The 22,452-nt window shown below is 46.9% G+C and overlaps 1 protein-coding gene across 8 annotated transcripts; it reads left to right on the top strand.

Moving 5' to 3' along the window:
- On the top strand, window positions 1-20,717 carry MGAT1 (alpha-1,3-mannosyl-glycoprotein 2-beta-N-acetylglucosaminyltransferase). Of its 8 annotated transcripts, none has more exons than XM_045056972.1 (4): window positions 286-419; window positions 1,248-1,679; window positions 12,320-12,426; window positions 18,095-20,717. In XM_045056972.1, the coding sequence occupies exon 4, from the start codon at window positions 18,218-18,220 to the stop codon at window positions 19,559-19,561; it is 1,344 nt and encodes a 447-aa protein (XP_044912907.1). In that variant the 5' UTR covers window positions 286-419; window positions 1,248-1,679; window positions 12,320-12,426; window positions 18,095-18,217; the 3' UTR covers window positions 19,562-20,717. The 8 variants fall into 8 exon arrangements, 7 of the variants coding, with proteins under 7 accessions (XP_044912904.1, XP_044912902.1, XP_044912907.1 ...); XR_006597438.1 differs by lacking the exon at window positions 12,320-12,426 and having other exon boundaries at window positions 18,095-19,731; window positions 20,200-20,717; XM_045056969.1 differs by lacking the exons at window positions 286-419; window positions 12,320-12,426 and adding an exon at window positions 1-147.
- Window positions 20,718-22,452: the final 1,735 nt, after the last annotated feature.

Below are 22,452 nucleotides of genomic sequence, written 5' to 3'. Positions count from 1 at the left end.
CCCTTCTTGCAGGGCAGCTACTTTGGCCCCCATCTCTGTTCTCTTCCGGACTCGGTCCTGCTCACACCTCGTCTCCAGTCCTATTCACAGTGACTGCAGAACAGCTTCAAACCCTGCAGACCAACATCCCGCGCTCCCGTGGTGGCGGTGGTGATAGGCGGGAGCAAGAGGGGGGGTGTGGTGGAAGAACAAGGCGGGATGTGGGGAGGTGGCAGTTGCCTCTCGCTCACTTCCGGAGGACGGGCGGAAGTGGCTGCGGCGGATGGTGGGAGGGGGGGAAAGGAGCGCGAGGGGAGGGCCTGGCCGCCGGGGGTCGAGGGGGTGGGGCCTGGGCCAGCTTTCGGGACCTAACCTGGGGCCTGGACTCTGCTCTCGGGAGGGCCGAGGCTTCCTGCTAAGACCGGGCGGGAGGGATCCAGGTAACAACTTAGCGCAGATTGGGCGAGGGTCGTCCGGGCGGCAGAGAGGTGGGTGTCAGAGTCTAGAGAGGGTCGCTGTGTCACTCCCTTCCTCATTGAATGCGGAGCACTGGGTTCCGAGGAGGAGGGTGGGAGGAGTTAAATTTTGGGGGCGGGGGGGTTCATGTGAACGCCACGCCCCTACAGGAAGGAAGGGTGTGTGTGTGTGTGTTTAGTAATAAATTTAGAAGGGAGGGGGCGACCGGTGTGTGTGTGTGTGTGTGTGTGTGTGTGTGTGTGTGAGCGCGCGTGTGTGTGTGTTTAGAATAAACTTAGAAGAGAGGGGGCGACGCGGGTGGGCTTCCGGACTGCAAAATTAGAACACTGTGCAGCTATTGCTGGCAGGACTCAGGCCTCTGTTCCAGGAGAGTGCTCTCAGTGGCCTCGGGAAGGAGTTTGACTGAGATTGGGAATTCCATCCCTGGCACAGTTTTGGATGCAGAGGGGAGGCGAGGGTGAAGGGAAAAGAGCAAAGAATGCATGGGGAAGGTGCCAGCATCTAGGTCTGGAATGGATTTAGTTCATTCAGGGAGAGCTGGACGATGAAAACACTTAACACTCTAAGAAGCTTGGGAGATGTTGGAGATTAGTGTATGGTAATAACAAGACAAGAAGGAGATGGGAGGAGGATGTTCTTTTCTATATTTCTTAGAAGACCATCCACATGCATTGTTAGTGCTTTTGGTATTTTGATGATAGAGCAGAGTAAAAGAATAGTTAAGAAGTCTTAGGAATCCATTTGGGCATATAATAGATTAGAGAGTGTCACAATGTTTAAATATTCCACAGGTTAACACTGAAATCAGCCTTCTGGCCATGCTGGTTCTATGGCCTGTTTCTTCTCATGAACCCCAGCAGAAGACAGAAAGGCCAGTCCTCACAGTGGATGACTTCCCTTCCCTGAGCAAGAGATGGGATAGAACCTGGGATCTGCCCAACACCAGACTCTGAGCTTAATAAGCCAGCTGAATGAAGGAATGTAACAGACCCCTGGGAGGGACACTGAACCCTGCATTGGGGGGGGAGGGGCCTGGACATACCCCTTCCCCCCCAGACTCCTCCCCCTCAGAGTCCACTCAGCCATGGACTTTGGACCTGGATAACAGGAGAGAAGCTGCACTTTGTTTGGTGTATCTGATTTGGGATTTGAAGTTTTTGAAATGGAGTACTGGAAGGGGGTTTGATGATCTCCAGGGGAGCAGCTGAGAGAAGAGAAGAAAGGTAAGGTTCTTGTCTCACTTCCCATTTGGTGTCTTACTGCTTTTGTGCAGAAAATGTTGAGTGGGGCAAGTCTGGGGATGCTGCCATTTATGAAGTGCCTGATGAGAACCCTTACTCTGATGGGTACAGAGGAAGCTTCACCTCTCTTTCACTGTCTTAGAGAGGCTGTTCCCAGCCTCTCTTTACCCAGGCAGAAGGAGTATCTTGTAAGGGGTTGTAGGTAATGGCAATTGTGAAGTTAGGCCCAGGAGAACATGAAAATAATTTCAGCTTCTGAAGAGAGGCTTGGTTAGATTATCTATAAGAGTCTTTTGAACACTGAGTCAACACATTTAGGGCTAAATAAGACTAGAACGGATTACCCAGGCAGAAGCAGGCTGCTGTGTTTTGGGGAACTAATTGAATAGAATTGCCTTTGAGGGGAAGGGTAGAAAATGGTCTAGATAACTTCCTAAGTTGTCTTTCTTCCTTCTCCCCCTATAAGGTGTTTAGACCATGAAATCTCATGCAGATAACAGGGACAGAACACAGGTTTGAGATCAGTTGGATTTTTGTTCTAGCTCTTGCTTTCTTAGTGTGCAACCCTAGATATGTTGGTTTAAGCTCTGCCAGTATTCTGTTCACCTGCAAGATGGAGATAAGTAACTTTACAGGTCCCTCACAGGTTGTTACAGGGAGCAAACGAAATGATAAATTTTGGAAAGTATCCAGGGCCATGTACTTATGAAATAGTACCATTGGCATTCCTTGATAATGCTTGCATAATTGTTATATACAAAAAAACCTCTGAATTAGGAATTCTCTTTTATTGAATTAGTGTACTGGTAAAAGCCTTGGATGTCCTCAATTAAAAGCCTACCCTGAATTTGTCTCATCCTGTTGCTCTTAAACAATACCTGAATCATCAAGTGGCAAAGGTGATTGAGGGATTCTGGCCCTCAGGGTTCTCCACACTTATGACAAGTGTGCCTCTTTGAGGTAGCAGATTAAAGAGGGGTGGAGGAAAGATAAGTCTAAGGGCCAAGTGTGTATTTAGGAGACTGAGCTCCATTTCTTGGAGTAAGTACTGGCCTTTTCTTCCTTTGCCATATCCTGGTATTCTCTCTTGCTCTTTTTTTTTTTAAAGAAGGTGTTGTTTCCCAGTTTATTATTTTCTTTAACGTTTATTTATTGTGTGTGTGAGAGAGAGAGCATCAGCAGGGGAGGGACAGAGAGAGAGGGAGAAAGAGAATCCCAAGCAGGCTCTACACTGTCAGCATGGAACCCTGATGTAGGGTTCAATCCCATGAACTGTGAGATCATGACCTGAGTGGTGAACAAGAGTGGCCACTTGACTGATTGAGCCACTCAGGTGCCCCTCTCCTGTTCTTTTAGATGACAGTTTTTTCAGACTGTTATCTCTTAGCCCTTTATATTTTTGCAGGCTCCGTTCCCACTTAAAGCAAACCTGTTCATAATTACCTTCTTACCTCCTTCCCTTTCCTATCTTGAACTCCAGTTTTTCTATGCCAGATACCTGCTTTTCACAGCGACAACAAACAGAAAGGAGATGTGTTGGGAATTTTGATAGATAGTGGGGTATAATGGCCTGGTTGTGGGGGAGGAAGCTTGGCTTCTAACATCTCTGCCTCTTACTGGCTGTGTAACCACCTGAACCTCACATTCATTGGGGGCTGGAGGCAATAACTAGGTTCATTTGCAAGCTGAAAATCCTGTATTTATGAGTTAGTTTCTTTTTTCCTGTCCTTTCTTTCTTGCCTGCCTTCCCCCAGTAGTGAGCTGTTCCTTCTCTGGGGCAGCCGCTTTCAGGCCGAGCTTCCACTTTAGAAGGTCTGGATTTCAGGGTGGCATGTCACCTCCTTCAACTTGGCCCAGCAAATTCCTGATGCCAGTCTTTGCAAGGGATATGTGGCCCCAGGATGCGTCTGCAGCCCTCTTCTTACCTGGAAGGCCTGTGAGTGCTTCGAAACACTTAAAGTACCACAGAGTTGTGCTGTGTTTGTAGTGATGTTATGTGAAATGTCCAGGCTATTGTGTCAGTTTTCCATCACCACATTGTTGTGAGGAAGAGAGAGCAGGGATTATTTCCCCAGTTTGGTATGTAAGGGGAAGCTGCAGAAGTCCTGAGCACAAAGGGTTTGCCTAAGTGTGGAGAGGCAGACCCTGTAATCCCCTGCCCAGTTCTGTGCTGCTTTTACAGCATCTGACCTGTCAAGGGCCATCTGGATTCTGCTGTAAACCTTCAGGGAGGGGAATTCAGTGCCCTTTCAGACAGCCTCTCTGATAAGATATATTTCCTCCCTAGACTGAGCCAGAATTCCTCTCCCGTCATTTCCACTGAAAGCACTAGTCCTGTGCTCTGCCTGATCCTGTCATGAGACAGCCATTGGCCTTCTCATAGGGTTACCAGGATGCTCAGGCCACTTAGCCAGGACCTTAAGACTTAATGATAGACTTAACTAAAAGTTGTGTGTGTGTTTTAACTGAATTTATTTATACCATTCTGTCTTCCAAAAGGAATTGCATAGAGTAAACCAAAAGTTCCATTTCACAGACATTGCTGACTGGTCATTGATCTTGATGAGCTGTGTTTCTAGGTCTCCATGGGGAGTGGGAATGTTGTGAGAAGGGGAGAGGGAAAAACAGACACAACACTGATTTAAAACTTTGATTTTACTTCTTCTGATGGTTTCCAGCAAAGATCTGTCTTAAGTTCAGAGCATGAATTCTTTCCAAATTATAAAAAGTTTCAGGATATCTTAGGCATAGTTTCTGGGAGGGAAGTTGGAATAATTTTCACTTCCTTCTCTTTATCTCTCCAGTCCTCTTTTGGAGGTAGTAGGGGTGGGCAGGATACAGTATTTTCCCTTCTAATTTTCTCTTATCTTGTGACCAGATCTTCAGATTTCTTCCATTTTCAGATATTCGAATCCCAGTTTCATTCCCAGAATCCAGGCACCTATCTCTTTATTTCTACCCTTTATCTCCTCCATAGTACCTCCTCATGAAATGTCCATCAAAAGCCTGGGCCTTTTTTCCCAGGTCAACTTGGCACTTACCACCCTGGCTTCTTGCCTCTCATACCAAATGTTTTCTCTTGTTTCCATCCAAGAATTCAGCCCATCCCAATTCACTAACCAGGCTCTTTCTGCTTGGGACAGTTCTTTTGCAGTTGGGGAATTTCTACCCTAAGATCTTCCTGTGAGCCTTGGAATTTCAACAAAGGACAGTAGTCATTGGGTGTGAGTTATGGTGCACAAACAGTCCCCCATTCTTTTCCCCATTGAACTGCCTTAGATAGAGAAGGATTATTGTTAGAGGTGGGAATGTGACATCTCGTGGGCTGGTTGGTCTGCCCTACCTTTCAGCATCCCACTGTGTCCTTTGTCCTGGAGGGTGATTTTAGCTCCTGATATCTTGGATCTGCAAACCAGTGTTTCCCAACTTTCTACAGTTTTAGGAATTATCCTTTTCCTCTTTTCCTTCTTACTTTGACATGGAGTGTGAGTGTGTAGGCCTTCCATATCCCCCAACTCCCTTCATGAGGAAAACAGAGGGCAGAAGTGCAGAGACCATGGCTGCTGGCTGGCACATGAGCGTGGGCTTGCATTTCCTACCATGGTCCATGAAATCAGCTCAGCTGGAAACCTTAGAGACACACACACACACACACACACACACACACGTGCGCGCGCGCGTGTATATGCACGCATGTCCAGCCTCTGAGGTGTCAGCTCTTTTCTCACTTTGCTCCTTCAGGCTAGTCTCCAATTACTTCTACCAGGACTTCCCTCCTGCCCCACTGTGCACTTGTCTTGTTGGACACACAGCCATCTCAGAGCAAGGGAGCATGATAGGAAGGAATGAGTGCCAGCTATGGAGGCAGGGATGCCTGGGTTTAAAACATGGCCATGCTCCTCACTAGGTCTTGCAACTGTCAGCTGGTTGTCACTTACCCTTGATATTCACACTCCTGATCTGAAGAATAGAATGATTAATGTATACTCTTCAGAGCTTCTAGGAGGGTCCTTCATGAGGAGGCCTCTGTGCAGTTGGTTTATTTCCTCAGCCCCAGGCATGGGGTGCCTTTTGGGCATGCCCTGCCTTTTTGTTTCTCTAGAACCCTGGTAATTCCTGGTTTCATGTAGAAACAAGTTAGTGAGCAAAATCAGTCAGTAACTACACACTGCTAAGTTTCTGCCTGCTATGTGCTCTGGAACACAGGAGGGAAGTGGTTGGGGGGAGGGCCTGTTGCCTGCAGAGTGTGTCCTGGTCACATGGTAGGGCTGGCCCTGGACTCAGTCCTTTTCAGAAAAGTCATGTGCTTGAGTAGCCAGTAGTTCTAAGTTCTCCACCCTCACTTCCCAGGGTCAGATACAGACATCAAGGCTCTTCCAGGGTGCTCCCTCACCCCCTTTCACAGGGCTACCACAAAATCCTGTGATTAAGTCCTTTACTCCTTAGGTCTGATGGTTCTTACCCCAGGGACAAGTCTGTCTCTGCTCTTGTACTTAGAACTAACAGCTCTCATTCCCCACCTCGAAAGGAAAAAAACAACAAAATGGAAGTATTTAAAAAAGAAAAAAAGAAACGACAGCTGGCCCTCTTCTGCTTTTGGCAGCAGGTGTTTCCTCTCTGGCTTCCTTTTTGGCACCCTGGTTTTTGTTCTCATAGCCCTCCACCCTGTGACCTATTGCCCCCAACTCCTCCTTCCCGGAAGCTAGCGTTGAGCAGGTTGCTGAGAGCTGGCCCCAGACGCTTGGCCTTGGATTTGGTGAATGCACCCTCCCGGCTGCCTGGCCTTACCTCAGCCAGGGCTTTCCCCTTCAATTCCATGAGGCTCCAAGCTCTGGGGCTCCGAAGGGGAAGGCTCCAGACGTCTCCACTGGAGGGGTCCGAAGGTGTGAGTGGGGACCCGTGGGATTGCGATTGGGAGAAGGGAAGGTCCCTGTGGTAACAGATGCCAACACAGCGCCTCCTGAAGTTCAGAACCTCGGAAAACTTGGGATGCTCAGCCATCAAGTTCTGAGGAAATCCAGGGTGATTGCTAAGAGTCGGGCGGAGGGAGGAGGCGGGCCCGGGAAAAAGGGGCCCCTGGCGAGTGAGGGCGGCCGGTCCCGCCCCTCGGCCCTCCCCGTCCCGCCCTTACCGGGGAAGGGCCACGTTGCTCGCCCGGCGGGCGGGTCCGCTTCGTGTAGGAAGGGCCGGCCCGGAGGAAGGCGCCGGCGCCGGCACCCGCGCGAGCGCCTGGAACGCGCCGGGGCACCGGGATTGTTCCCCGCGCCCCGGGGCGGTCCAGGTTCAGGGCCGGGAAGTTGGGAGGACCTGGTGAGTAGGGGCCTGAAACGTCGGCGTCTGTCCGCTCTGAGGCTTGTCCCAGGGAGGGCATGGAGGTCCAACTGAAGGAGGCCCCGCGGGAGTGGAGAGGGCGCTCCAGGAGTTCAGGTCCCGGCTTGAGAAGCTGCTCCTCTCCGAGCACTTCGTGTCCCCCGACAGCCCTGGTGCCCGGGAGCCTCAGAGAGGACTTGGCCCGGCCCGCCCCGGGTTTCGGTCGCGCACCCCTCTCTAGCCGGGAAGTCGAACTCCGCGTTCCGCTCTCGGAATCCGGGCCTCCAGCTGTTGGAGGGAGGGCGGGCAGGCTCCACCGGGAGGGAAGCGGTTGTGAAACTCGGCCTTAGGGCGTACGTGGGTGCACGGCCAGAGGGGGTGGGATTGCTGCAGAGGGTTTGGGGAGCGGCAATGGGAGGTGGCCTTTCCCCAATCCCCACCCAGCGTCCCTTCCACTAGGGTTCTTTCTCCTCAGCCTCCAGGAAGAATTGACACAATGTGAAAATACGTAAACTGGAAAGAAAACTTTTTCCTCCTGTTAGCCCACGTGTGTGGAGTTGGGGCCTCCTGAGACGTGCAGGCCTCCCCGCCCCCCCCCCCCCCCCAATCTTATAAACTGTGGAGCAGAGGGGCTGTGTGGCCAGCTGATCTGTGTTTGTACTGAACAGTGAGCCCCAGGGTGAGGCTCCACCTTGGTTAACCCTTGATCCTGTGGCCTGTTTAATTACTCTTTGCTTTAGGTCGTCCCCGAATGAGAGATGCAGCTTTATTTTCTGTCGTTTGTAATAGTTTTCAGACCACGGAGCCTTTTCTCTTAGATTGCTTACATCCCGAGTCTGCCTCTCATTGTGAATCACCCCTGTCTGACCCCATTATTGGAGACCATTGCGCTCTCCTGGATTCCTGCTTCTGTGTCCTTCTCTCAGAGTTAGTATTGTAGTTATGTTTAACCTCAATGGCCTATGTGACAGGTTAAACTAATTTCCTGTTTGGGACATTGAGGAGATTGTTGCTGTCCTTTTCATCATTAGAAACCAGGGAACGTGGAGAAGAGCCAAATCAACTCTATCCCTGTTCAAATTATGGGAACCAAGGAACAAGTGGGTCAAGTGACCTGCCCAAGGTTACCTGGTTTCCCAGGCCATCATGCTTTTTGCTACACTAACATCATACTTCTTTTAGCGTTTTCTTTTTCAGGATGAATAACCCGCATCCCTTCCTCCTCGGTCTTATTCTGTAAGTTCTTGAATTACTTAGTGTATCTTCTCTGACTTCTTTTCATTTCTTGTGAAATTATGGAGCCTTATACATGATGCAGGAGTCTAGCAGAGGGCTCATAATGAAATTCAGTTTGGTCTCCATTATCTGTGGTGTATTCTATCCTTTGGGTTTTTTAGGCAGTGCTTTTTAACATACTAAGCAAGATAAAGATAGAAGGGAAAGCCTGTCAACATTCCTTCAACTTGCATACTTTTTTTAATCTAAGTATGACTTCTCCATTATTGCTCACAAAGAGAAGTTGACTATCTGGTGTTCTGCTGTTTAAGAAATATTTTTGCCAGAGATGGAGGACTAGCTACAGATGTAATACCATGGAATCAGAGTGTTAGGGATCTCACAGTTTCTAGGCAGTCCTTCAGAGGAAGAAATTGAGACCCATAGGGATTGGTGGGATCTGCTTATAGCCTCCTGAGGGTTTTGGCTGAGGGTTTTATACACCCAAAATGCTCACTCATCTTGCACCACAGTGCAGATGTCTTTGTACTTGGTAGTGTGGATCAGCTGTGTCACTTGGCTAAAAGAGTGTAAAAATTCTAGCAAATCAAAACTAATTTTGATTTCTGTGCCTTGCAGGCAAATGTCATTAATAACAGAACCTCAGGAACTTGGGTCAGGGTTAAAAGGACTATTGTTCTATTTTAGAAAAGGAAGGTGTGGCAGATTGTTTTGTCCCAAAATAGTCACCCCATCAATATCCCATTCCACTTGTTGTTACAATTGGACTTTGTTCTCACCCACCAGTGGTGGGATCTGTGTTTTTTTCCCTTTGAGTATGGGGAGGCAGTTATGATTCCTCTGACCTATGAGTAGGCAGAAGTGATCCAAGGCTGGATCATGAAAAGGATATAGCCTCACCTGGTTTACTCTCTTTCTTGGAACACTCATCTTTGGAACCCAGCCATCGAGTTCAGAGGAAACCCAGGCCACGTGAAGAGGCCACGTGGAGGTGTTGCAGCCAGCACTTCAGTTAACCATGCTAACATCAACCTGCAGACATGTGACAGAATAAGCCTTTAAGCCAGGCCCCAGCTTTTTGAATCTTCCAGCTGAGGTCCCAGACATCATGGAGTAGAGACAGGTCATCTCCTCTGTGCTTCACTGTCCAAATTCCTGACCTGTTGGAACTATGAGAGAGAATAAATAATTGCTATTGATTTAAGCCATTAAATGTTTTTATTCAACAATAGCTTCTAATAAGGAAAGGAATATGAGTTGAGGCAGGCGTCAACTTGGACTTGGGGCGTGAGCACAGAGGACAGGAAGAACACTTGGCTGTGCTTATCAAAGCTACTTAGATTCTCTTTTACTCATTATTTCAGATACTTTTTGCTGTATCTCAAATCACATCAAAATATTAAGGCTTAAAACAACAGAATCATTTTATTCCTATCTTAGCTATGTGGTTCTTGGTCATGGTCTTTTATGCAGTTGAAGTCAGATGTGGCCAGGGCTGGGATCAAACCTTTCAGATGCTTGCTGTCTACTAGAACCTTAGTTTGGGTTGTGAGCTGGAATACCTATAGGTGTCCTGTCCATGTGGCTTGGGCTTCCTCTAACCATTGTGGCTGCATTCAAACAGCAGGCATCTCAGGAGCAACAGGTGGAAACTATTGCCTTTCATGGACTAGTTTTGCAAATCATGTATGGTTACTTCCTCCATAGTCACAGATCAAAGAGAGGGAACATAGACCCCATCTCCCCCACCTCTAGTGGGAGGAATGGCATTACATCTTTGTAAGAAAAGCATGTGGGATGGGGTATGTGGTGATCACCTTTGGAAAATGTAATCCTTCAGTCTTGTGCTGCTGGTTTGGTCTTCTTTCTCGCTGATCTAGCTAATAATGCAAGCAGTCCCCCATCTAGCCACTTGAACGTCATACATGTGCCAAGAGTTGTAATAGGCTTAGAGGTCACAGAGACTTTTTCCTAAGGAGTAAGGTGAGAGGCATGTAAGCACAACCACAGATTTTGTTACAGTGTGGAGGGGAGAAACAGGAGGTGTGGGGAGAGTGTGGTATGAGTGTAGTCGTGGGAAGGCCTGGCTGACTCTGCCTGGGATGTTATGGATGTGTTGAGTGCTTGCACTGGGGCCATAGGTAATGTCTCAAGGTGAAGAACAGCTGGAGCAAAGACTGCAGCGCATACAAGTGTACTCTTTGGGGGAAGTAAGTAGCTTGCTGAAGCCAGAGTGTGGGGTTCATAGGATTAGGGATTGGAGGTGAGGTTGAAAAAACGATGTTTGAGTTAATTTTCTGTGAAGGCCTTGCGTGTCATAATGAATTTGAGTTTTATTCTGTGGGCAGTGGTAGCTTCTGATGGTTTTTAAGGCAGGTTAGTGTTGTGACGAGGTGCGCACTTTAAGAAGGATGCTCTGTTGCTTTTGGGAAGGTTGCTTAGAGGGACGTGAGATTAGCGATAGGTAAACTATCTGAGAAACTATATCAAGAGTTCAGGCTTAAAGCAGTATTTCATAAGGAAAGAGGGTTCAATTTAAAGGTTTGTGGGCTTGAAATGGAACTATGGCAGTGAATGAGTAGCTGTCTCTTACATTTTCATAATTCTAAAATGCTTGGTCTGGATATGTTTCAGAATTCAGGATTTTTTTGGATTTTAAAAAGATGATCTAGTACGTTTATGATGTAGTATAAAATGTGGAACAGCACACCATAATCCAACATTTTGGTTTCTGTGGCAAAATGTATAAATAGTCTCACTAAATGAGATAAATAAATGCTATAAATAGTCTTACATTAGATCACATCAGATTTCACCAAAGGTTTTACTGCCAAATGAGTGTAGAAAACTCAATTTTTTGGTGCTTTTTGGGCTTGGGAATGGCAGTTAAGGAATTGTGGGTGAGTGACATCCACACAGAAGTCACTTTTTAGGTCATCGGCAAATCTCTTGATGGTCCAAGATCCTAGCACAGCTGCTTGGCTGCAGTGGGGGAGCTGGTCCCATCCTGAATAGCTTGTAGCTGAGGGAACTTTATAGATCTTGAGCAAGAGATTGCACTGATGTCAGTGTTTGTGAAGGGGAGATAGACTTCGTATTGTCTGATACCTTCCCTGGCAGAGACATGAGTCAGAGTACACCAAGTGAAGGAGAGAGGGAAGATCAGACCAGTCATACAGGTACGTGCAAAGGCCCTGAGGCAGGCTTATGTGTTTGTAGCCCAGAAGGATGTAGTAGAGTGGAGCAAAGAGAGCCAGCCAGCTAGAGAGGGAACAGAGGAATAAGTGGTTAGCATTTATATCACAACTGGGCACTGTTCTAAATACTTGATGCAGATTATCTCACCCAATCCTTACGGCAACCCAGTGATTGATTTCTATCTTATTATTATTATTATTTCCATATTAGAGGTGAGAAGATTGAGTTTTAGAGATGTGAAAAAACATGGGGTGGTACCACACATTGCCATGAGCTGTTTGGCTTGCCCTTGTTACTCCTGATGGTAGGACTGAGAGCAGCACTTTCTGGATGAGTGTGTGGGCTTGCTGGCTACAGGCTGGGCTGGCCCTTGGTGCTTTATCACCCCTCAGTCACAGCCAGCTGCTGGGGAGTGCATGTGCTTGTGTATGCACACACCATTCATTAACTTCCATATAGAGCAGAGGATCCTGTCCTGGAGAGTATGTGGAGAAGCAGTAGGAAACTGCTCTGGGACTCTGGGTAAGTTTGTGTAGAGAAGCAGTGGAGCCTGGGAATAGGGGTATTGTGTTCTCTTATGGAAAGAGGAACAAGTTCTGTTTTACAATTTAGAAAAAATGGTCATAGTCTGGCGAACTAAGTCCTGAGGGCTAAGGTAGAGGCCTGGACTGGACTGGAACAGTGGTTTCCTGTGGGCTATCCAGCCACTCTTAATGTTTACAGATTTGCTAAGAATCCAGTCCTCTGAGGGACTGAGAAAATTGCTTTGATCTGCATGGCTTAGAAGGATAGGTGAGCAGAGGCCTCTGGAAGTGGATGTGGGCCACCTAATTCCCAATGTCTGGAGAAGAGTGAAGGCTTTTACTTGTCATCTGCAGGGTTGTGAGGATGGTGTCCCTTGAGGTTTTGCCACCAGTCTGAGAGCTTGCTGGTCTGAGGTGGCTCATGGATAAGTCAGAGATGGTTCTGCTCCTCCAGCCTTGAGGTAACATTTCGGATGATAGAATTCAGTCTCTTTTCTTTCCTCCATCCCTTTATCTAAAGACTTTTCCTGCCCAGTCAGTTAGGAGGCAGGAGAAATACCTCCCTATTTGGGGGATAGGGAATCCTGGCCGTAAGATTGGAGGGAAAGTTCCAACATGGACCACATTGTGGCAGCAAGGAAGAAACTGGAAATCTGTTGTCTCTCTCTTCTTCTAGGAAACCTTGATTTGTATATGAGCACTGACAACATGGGAATTTAATGATACAGTAAAACAGAAATGGACCTGAGTTTTCTGGGGAGACTGGTGCTATGGAGTTGTGGGGTAGATGGTTTCTCAGAGGACAACATGTGGTGGTGGTGCTGGCAGGGACTGGGGTAGTCCCCCCAGAAGGGAGACAGAATCTAGGTTCCTTTAGAGACCCTTCAGGATCAATACTTTGGTCCTTTAACACTGGATCTGCCTGCTCAAGAGCCCAGAAGTACAGAGATGAGATCTGGAATCTGAGATTTTGGTGGCTGTGAGGCAAAGGGTAACTAGCAGAGAAGCCCAGATTTTTTGGTGGCTGTGAGGCAAGGGGTAGCTGGCAGAGCAGCAGGTCACAAGAGGGAACATACCTGAAGCTTTAGGATGTGAAGGGTATAGACCAGAAGTGGGAAGGCCAGGGACAGAGTTGTGTGGATTGTTATGGCAGCTACCTGGGAATTGGAGGGTGTGGTAGATTCTTCCAAATAGTGGGTTCTGATAGAGTGAGAGGGTTGGTAGGACCATGCCTTTTTCTTGTAAGATGTGTGTCCCAGTCCCTTCCCAGAGCCTGGCAGACAGCAGGTGTGTGATGCATGTCATTGAATGATTAGGGAGTTCAGGACAAAGGGATTGTTTTAGTTGCCCCTACTGATGTGCCTAACTTGGGCTATATTGGACAAAGCTAGTCAGAACTTTGGGCCATGTCCCCATATCGATTTTAAGAAACTTTATTTGGAAATAAATTCAAACTTACAAAAAAGGTGCAATAATTAAAATGGTATAAGGGCACTTTTAATCCCTTTACTCAGATTCACCTATTAGCATTTTGATGCATTTGATCTCTCTCTCTCTCTCTCTCTCTGTCTCTCTCTCTCTCTGTATACATGATATTTGTGTTCTGAACCATTTGAGAAGTTGCTTTCTTGCCTCTCCTAATTACTTCAGTCTAATTTACCTAAGAATTGGGATATTATTTTCCATAACCACAGTATGGCTCTCAGTTGATCAACACTGATACTTTAATTGTCTATATTCCAATTTTGTCATTTAACCCAATATTGCCTTTTTAAAAAAATTTTTTTTTTCAATGTTTATTTATTTTTTTTGGGACAGAGAGAGACAGAGCATTAACGGGGGAGGGGCAGAGAGAGAGGGAGACACAGAATCGGAAACAGGCTCCAGGCTCTGAGCCATCAGCCCAGAGCCTGACGCGGGGCTCGAACTCACAGACCGCGAGATCGTGACCTGGCTGAAGTCGGACGCTTAACCGACTGCGCCACCCAGGCGCCCCTGCCTTTTTTTTTTAAAGAAAAAGTTTTATTGAGGTATAATTGACATAGAATAAATTGCATCCATACCCGCAAAGTTTCCTCTTGTTCCTTTGTGATACCTCCGCTCACTGTCCTCATAGTCTCCATGCCTAGGCAACCATCGATCGGCTTTTTGCTACTATAGATTATTTTATATTTTCTGGAGATTTATATAAGTGGAATCAGTGTATGTGCTCTTTTTTGGCCATTCACATATCACAGTTATTTTGAGATTAATCCATGTGTTGTGTGTATCAGTAGTTTATTCCTTTTTATTACTATATATTATTCCATTTTGCAGGTAAACCACAATTTGTTTATCCATATTCCTCTGTTGATGTGCCTTTGTGTTTCTCCCAGTTTTTGGCGATTATGAATAAAGCTGCATAAACATTCCAGATAATTTTTGTATGGACACGTGTTTTTATTTCTCTTGACTATATATCTAAGAGTGGACTTGGTGGTATGGTTATCTTCTGTTTAGCATTTTAACAAACTGCCAGAATGCTCTGAAAGGACATTAGTTCCATACCTCATACTATATACAAAAATTAACTCAAAATGAACCTAAATGTAAAACCTAAAACTATAAAACCTAAAAAAGAAAACAAGGAAAGATATTTGTGATTTGGGCAAAGATTTCTTAGATACAATGCCAATGGCATGATCCATAAAAGATAAAAACCCCTGATAACTGATTATCATTAAAATTAAGAACTTGTGTCTTTCAGTTGACAGTCTTTTTTTTTTTTTTCCAACGTTTTTATTTATTTTTGGGACAGAGAGAGACAGAGCATGAATGGGGGAGGGGCAGAGAGAGAGGGAGACGCAGAATCGGAAACAGGCTCCAGGCTCCGAGCCATCAGCCCAGAGCCTGACGCGGGGCTCGAACTCACAGACCCTGAGATCGTGACCTGGCTGAAGTCGGACGCTTAACCGACTGTGCCACCCAGGCGCCCCGACAGTCTTAATAAAAGGACAAGGGTTTGAATTTTTGTGTCTGATAGGTGAGAAATTCTTAATATGGTTTAATTTGCATTTTTCTGTTATAAGTGAGCTTGAATATCTTTTCATATGTGTAAGGACCATTTCAGTATCTTTTTGTGAGTTGCCCTTGTCTAAAGACAGAGTTTTGGCTTTTTACCTCCTCAGTGTAAAAGTTCTTTGTCTCTTAGGGTATTGGCTTTTTATTTGGATATTTGTATATTTGTGTGTATATTGCAAATATTCTTCCCCAGTTTGTCTTTTGACTTGGCTAATGGTGTTTTTATCATGCAAAAATGTTTTATTTATTACTGCATCTAGATTTTGAATCATAGTTAGAAAACCTTTCTCCCTACCCAGTTTATAGAGGAATTGACCCGTATTTTCTTCTAGCACTTGTATAGTTATATTTTTTATATTTAGATCTCTAATCCACTTGGAAGTTATTCTTTTGCACAGATGTAATTTTATTTTTCCAAATAGCTATATAGTTGTTATAACACTCTTAATAAGATATTTTTTTACCCTAGTAATTTTAAATATCACCTGTATCATATATTAGGTTTCTACATGTTTTGGGGTCTATTTCTGTAATTTAAATTGTATTCCTTTGGATGATCTATTAACCTACTAGTATCACATAGTTTTATTTATTTATTTATTTTTAAATATATGAAATTTATTGTCAAATTGGTTTCCATACAACACCCAGTGCTCATCCCAAAAGATGTCCTCTTCAATACCCATCACCCACCCTCCCCTTCCTCCCACCCTCCATCAGCCCTCAGTTTATTTTTTTTAACGTTTATTTATTTTTGAGACAGAGAGAGACAGAGCATGAATGGGGGAGGGTCAGAGAGAGGGAGACACAGAATCCAAAACAGGCTCCAGGCTCTGAGCTGGCAGCACAGAGCCCGACGCAGGGCTCGAACTCACAGACTGTGAGATCATGACCTGAGCCGAAGTCGGCCGCTTAACCGACTGAGCCACCCAGGCGCCCCTGTTCTCAGTTTTTAAGAGTCTCTTATGCTTTGGCTGTCTCCCACTCTAACCTCTCTCTCTCTCTCTTTTTTTTTTTTTTCTTCCCCTCCCCTATGGGTTCCTGTTAAGTTTCTCAGGATCCACATAAGAGTGAAAACATATGGTATCTCTCTTTCTCTGTATGGCTTATTTCACTTAGCATCAAACTGTCCAGTTCCGTCCACGTTGCTACAAAGGGCCATATTTCATTCTTTCTCATTGCCACATAGTACTCCATTGTGTATATAAACCACAATTTCTTTATCCATCAGTTGATGAACATTTAGGCTCTTTCCATAATTTGGCTATTGTTGAGAGTGCTGCTATAAACATTGGGGTACAAGTGCCCCTATGCATCAGTACTCCTGTATCCCTTGGGTAAATTCCTAGCAGTGCTACTGCTGGGTCATAGGGTAGGTCTATTTTTAATTTTTTGAGGAACCTCCACACTGTTTTCCAGAGTGGCTGCACCAGTTTGCATTCCCACCAACAGTGCAAGAGGGTTCCTGTTTCTCCACATCCTTGCCAGCATCTATAGTCTCCTGATTTGTTAATTTTGGCCACTCTGACGGGCGTGAGGTGATATCTGAGTGTGGTTTTGATTTGTATTTCCCTGATGAGGAGCGACGTTGAGCATCTTTTCATGTGCCTGTTGGCCTTCCGAATGTCTTCTTTAGAGAAGTGTCTATTCATGTTTTCTGCCCATTTCTTCACTGGGTTATTTGTTTTTTGGGTGTGGAGTTTGGTGAGCTCTTTATAGATTTTGGATACTAGCCCTTTGTCCGATATGTCGTTTGCAAATATCTTTTCCCATTCCGTTGGTTGCCTTTTAGTTTTGCTGATTGTTTCCTTTGCTGTGCAGAAGGTTTTTATCTTCATGAGGTCCCAACAGTTCATTTTTGCTTTTAATTTTCTTGCCTTTGGGGATGGTACGGCTGAGGTCAGAGAGGTCTTTTCCTGTTTTCTCCTCTAGGGTTTTGATGGTTTCCTGTCTCACATTCAGGTCATTTATCCATTTTGAGTTTATTTTTCACATAGTTTTAATTATAGAAGCTGTGTAATATGTAGTATTTTAATGACTGGTAGGGCTAGTCCCTCTTTCACGCCTCATTTTCATTATTTTTCTAGATCTTGTATGTTTATTTTTTTCACATGGACTTTAGTGTCATTTTGTCTAGCTCCCAGAAAATTGATTTTTATTCAGATTTTGATGATGTTGAGGTGTCATAACTAAGAACAAGGGATATTAAGTCCTCTTGTGTCTTTCAGGACCTATCATCTTGTTCATGTAGGTTTTGAATATTTCTTAAGTTTATTCTTAATTTATCATTTTCATGGCTAGGGTAAATAGGATTTTCTCATCCATTGTTTCTTCTAATGAGTTATTTTTTGTTTATCTGAAGCCTATTTTTACATGTTAATGTTTATATCCTGCTACTTTGCTCAGTTCTTCAGTTGTTTGGGGTGGTTTTATCATTAATTCTCTACAGTTTTCCAGGCATATTCTTACAGTATCAATAAATAGAGATAGTCATGTTTCTTTTTCCACTTCTGCTTTTTTCTTCTGTAGCCCATTCACATTGGCTGATCCCTCTAGCAGAATGTTAGTCATATACATGGTGGGCAGCTTAGTTTGCCCCTGACCTTTGTAGGAATGTCTCTAGTGCTTCCTTTTTAGGTAGGGTGTTGATTTTAGCCCAGAGGTGTGATATTAGAGTTTTTAAATCAATAATCTTTGAGCAGTTTGATTTGAGGAATGAGAGTCAGATGGTCTCCCCTCCACCCCTGCCCCTAAACTCTGGATGGAAGATGGAAATGAAATCTGTCAGGTATGGAAGGGAGAGTGGGGTTCCCTTGCTTCCTCCTTTACAACATCACTTTCTACTTTCCCTTCAAACCACATTGCTTTTCTGAGGACACATGGACTCCTTTTGGAGTGAGGAGAGTATGTTGTCCTGCCCCATTCATCCCAGATTAGGAGATGGGCTGTTCTTTTCTAAGAGAGCTCTGGAGTCCACCTCCTGGGCTCCCTCCTCTCCCATCCTGCATTCCTCCCCCTAGGACAGCCCCATGCTTTTGTGATGAAGATTGGTTTTCTCTGTCTTCTCAGGTGCATGGCTGCTTCCTAATCCTGAGGTCCAGAGAAAGCATCCCTAGAGCTGTGGAAGTGAACTAGGCAAGCCAAGGGCAGCCTTGAGCCCCACCCTTGCCTGCCACCCCCTCGGGGGCCAGGATGCTGAAGAAGCAGTCTGCAGGGCTTGTGCTGTGGGGCGCCATCCTCTTTGTGGCCTGGAATGCCCTGCTGCTGCTTTTCTTCTGGACACGCCCAGCGCCTGGCAGGCTGCCCTCTGACAGTTCTCTGGATGATGATCCCGCCAGCCTCACCCGCGAGGTGATCCGCCTGGCCGAGGACGCGCAGGTGGAGTTGGAAAGGCAGAGGGGGCTGCTGCAGCAGATCAGGGAGCATCATGCTCGGTGGAGCCAGAGGTGGAGGGTGCCCACTGCTGCCCCACCCATCCCACCGCGTGTGCCTGTGTCCTCACCACCAGCCGTGATCCCCATCTTGGTCATTGCCTGTGACCGCAGCACTGTCCGGCGCTGCCTGGACAAGCTGCTGCACTACCGGCCCTCGGCTGAGCACTTCCCCATAATCGTCAGCCAGGACTGCGGGCACGAGGAGACCGCCCAGGTCATCGCCTCCTATGGCAGTGCTGTCACGCATATCCGGCAGCCGGACCTGAGCAACATTGCGGTGCCCCCAGACCACCGCAAGTTCCAGGGCTACTATAAGATTGCACGGCACTACCGCTGGGCACTGGGCCAGGTCTTCCATAGGTTCAAGTTCTCAGCAGCTGTGGTGGTGGAGGATGACCTGGAGGTGGCGCCAGACTTCTTCGAGTACTTCCAGGCCACCTACCCGCTGCTGAAGGCCGACCCCTCCCTTTGGTGTGTGTCTGCCTGGAATGACAATGGCAAGGAGCAGATGGTGGACTCGAGCAAGCCAGAGCTGCTCTACCGCACAGACTTCTTTCCTGGCCTGGGCTGGCTGCTGTTGGCTGAGCTCTGGGCTGAGCTGGAGCCCAAGTGGCCCAGGGCCTTCTGGGATGATTGGATGCGCAGGCCTGAGCAGCGGCAGGGCCGGGCCTGTGTGCGACCTGAAATCTCCAGAACGATGACCTTTGGCCGCAAGGGTGTAAGCCACGGGCAGTTCTTTGACCAGCACCTCAAGTTCATCAAGCTGAACCAGCACTTCGTGCCCTTCACCCAGCTGGATCTCTCATATCTGCGACAGGAGACCTATGACCGAGATTTCCTTGCCCGTGTCTATGGGGCTCCCCTGCTGCAGGTGGAGAAAGTGAGGACCAGTGAGCAGAACGAGCTGGGGGAGGTGCGGGTGCAGTACACAGGCAGGGACAGCTTCAAGGCCTTTGCCAAAGCCCTGGGCGTCATGGATGACCTCAAGTCTGGTGTTCCCAGGGCCGGCTACCGGGGCATTGTCAGCTTCCTATTCCGGGGCCGCCGTGTCCACCTGGCTCCCCCACAGACCTGGGATGGCTATGATCCTAGCTGGAATTAGCGGTGCCTGTCTGTTCCTCCTGGGCTCCTTCCTTGCCATATCATGGGATGAGATGGGACCGTGTCCTTGGGCTGCATCGCCCTCTCTGTGTGTCTCTCTTGGGTACATTTATCTTTTTTTTTCTTTTTTTCTTCTTTTTTCGAGTGGCATTCAGAAGCACAGAGGATAAGGTGAGGGTTATTCTCCCATTCTCAAGGGGGGGGGTCACATCAGGGGAAACTTCCTGGGATATGTTGAGCAGTATTAAGCAAGAAACCACTGTGTGGTAGGGGAGAGACTTGGGCATGTTGGAGCCATAGACTTCCATGTTCCAGGTTTTCTCCTAGAGCATCTGCGGAGAGGTGAGCAACTTTAGTTCTCTTGACCAGCTCTCTTTCCCCTGTCCCGGCTCTTCGAGCCAGGGTGTGAGCTCACCTCCTATACCTGCTCCCCACCCCTACCTTCCCCCAATTTGAGGGGTTGCTGGGTTATTTGAAAAGGGGACTTATCTGTGGCCAAAATGAAACTAACCAAAGGGGTTTCATCATCAGAGTCTGGGTGGAGCTGTTAGGCTTTCAGGGTTTACTGCCACCTACTCTTATTTCTCTTCTACTCTTCTCCTTATCCCTGACCTCCTTTCTGCTCTTCTTTCCTTGCAGCTTAACAATTTGTGATTCTAAGATGAGAAGTTGAAGGGGGAAAGCAAGACGTCTCCTCAGTTTGTCTGCAGAAGTTGGGGGAAAGGTGGTAGGGGGAAAGCCTTGGTGTGCTGGGACATACCTCCCTCATCCTGCCTCAAAGAAATAGACTCTGTTCCTGGATCCTGACCTTTCTAAAAATTGATCCCTTCCCTTTTGCTCTAGGAGGTTTCATGCTGGCTTTGTGGAAGAGAGATTAGCTCCTTGTGTCCCTTTTCCCCTGGGGTTTGGTGCACAGGCTCCTCCCTAAAGATTGTGGTTTCTGGTGGCCTTCCCAGGGTGAGGTAGAACAGCCAAGACAGGATGGCTCCTGCCTCCCTCCGCTCTCCGGGGCATATCCTTATCTGCTCAGATTAGGATGAGGATGGCAAGTTGGAGAGCAATGTGTGTGTTTTTGCTTCTGGCCTGACCTCGGTTCATGGAAGAAAGTTGAAGCTACAGAATTATTTTCAAAAATAAAGGCTAAATTGTCCGAAAAACTGTGTGTATGTGTTTGTGTCCTAGCACAGGAGGAGGGGGTGGAGAGGTGATGGCTAGAGGAAGGAGGAAAAAGAAGGGAAAAAGGAAGGAGGAAAAAGAAGGGAGAATAGGGACTGAGGGAAAGGGCTGGTTGGGCAAGAGGAAATGGATCAGCTAAAGGAAGGAAAGCAGATGACCGGAAGATGACAGCTGGGAGGGTCGGGTGTGAAAGAAAGGCCAGGCATGGAGGTGGAGAGGGTCTGAGGCTACAGTTCCCTTGCTGCTAATCTCTGGAGTTGGGCTGTGAACCTTTGGTGGGTTTGAGCTTGCTGTCAGCCTGAAAGCCTGGCCTGAGAACCCTGGCAGTCCCTGACAGAGTGGGTGCTGTGTGCTGGGTGCCCCCTGGTGGTCATGCATTTCCTGGGCATCCTCCTGGCCCTGGCCCTGAGCTCTGGATGCAGAGCTGATAACCAGGTAAGCTCTGGCAGTGGCACTCAGAGTCCTGACCATGATCCCAGTGAGAATGCCTTTTACTGCCACCTACAACATACATGTAACTGATAAACATTTCCTAAAACTTATGTGTAATACATTGAGAGTTTCTGTTCTTCACTATTTTTACTTTTTTTAATGATTCATTAGTGGATTTAAAACCCTGAGTAGGTGACTTTGCTGACAGATACCATTCTGGAGTTTTACACATGTGAGCTGTGGAGTGAATGGGGTCACCTGGGCACAAAGGAAGCAACTCTGGCCTCCTTTTTCCTGGGCTTAGGAATGTGGAGTGTGCTATGGGAACCAGGGTCAGACATTCATTTTAAACTTTCAGATGTTTGTAGAACTAGTTTTGTCTTCCCATGTGCTCCTAGATGGATTACTTAACTCTGTTTTGGGAGGGAGATGCTCATTATCCGTGATTTGCAGATAGGAAAAGAGTGCAGCACCGGATCCTTTCTGACACAATGCATTGGCTGCCAAACTCCATGTTCTTAGCACTAAATGTATTACACAGTTATTCACCAGGTGGCTTGTTCTGAGCACTCTGTGATTAATATCAACTCATTTAATCCTCAAAGCAATTGTGGGTGGTAAGAACTGCTCCTGTTTTAGAGGTGACGAAATGGGCACATAGAGATTCCCTTGCCCCAAATCACCCACCTGGTCAGGATGGAGTGGTGGGTTTGACTGGGGCCTGTGCTGTTAACTATCACCTAATACTAGACTGTTCCTTTTATATCCTTTACTGCCTTCCTCCAAGAATGTCTTCTCAGGTTCCTTTGTACTCTGGCCTCCTCCCTCAGGCCCCAGAGTGGTGGATGGTACTGGACGTCCTGGCAAGCAGCACACAATCTGCCTGGGCTGGTAGCATGAGCAGTGGCAGCCCTCTGGGAGAGATTGCAGAGGAGATGCCAGTCTTAAAGATACAGACTGATTTCTCAGGTTTCTCCTGAAGCAAGGAGAACTTTCAGGGATCCCTGGTCCTGTTCCTCTTCTGGTCATCTTCAGGTGTGGTTCATGTGTGCAGGGCTGCTATCCATTAAGAACTATGATTCTGGAGCACCTGGGTGGCTCAGCTTGTTAAGCGTCTGAGTTCGGCTTAGGTCATGATCTCACAGTTCATGAGTTTGAGCCTCACATCCAGCTCTGCACTGACCTCGAAAAGTCTGCTTGGGATTCTCTCTCTCTCCCTCTCTCTGCTCCTCCCCTACTCCTACTTTCTCTTTCTCAAAATAAATAAATACACTTAAAAAAAAA

This window comes from Felis catus, chromosome A1 (assembly GCF_018350175.1).
Source record: "Felis catus isolate Fca126 chromosome A1, F.catus_Fca126_mat1.0, whole genome shotgun sequence".
NCBI lineage: Eukaryota > Metazoa > Chordata > Mammalia > Carnivora > Felidae > Felis > Felis catus.
This window is presented reverse-complemented; position numbering and strand designations above follow the sequence as displayed.

Excerpts from the sequence above, each read along its gene's own strand:
- MGAT1 (XM_045056969.1), top strand. The coding sequence starts at position 18,218 with ATGCTGAAGAAGCAGTCTGCAGGGCTTGTGCTGTGGGGCGCCATCCTC.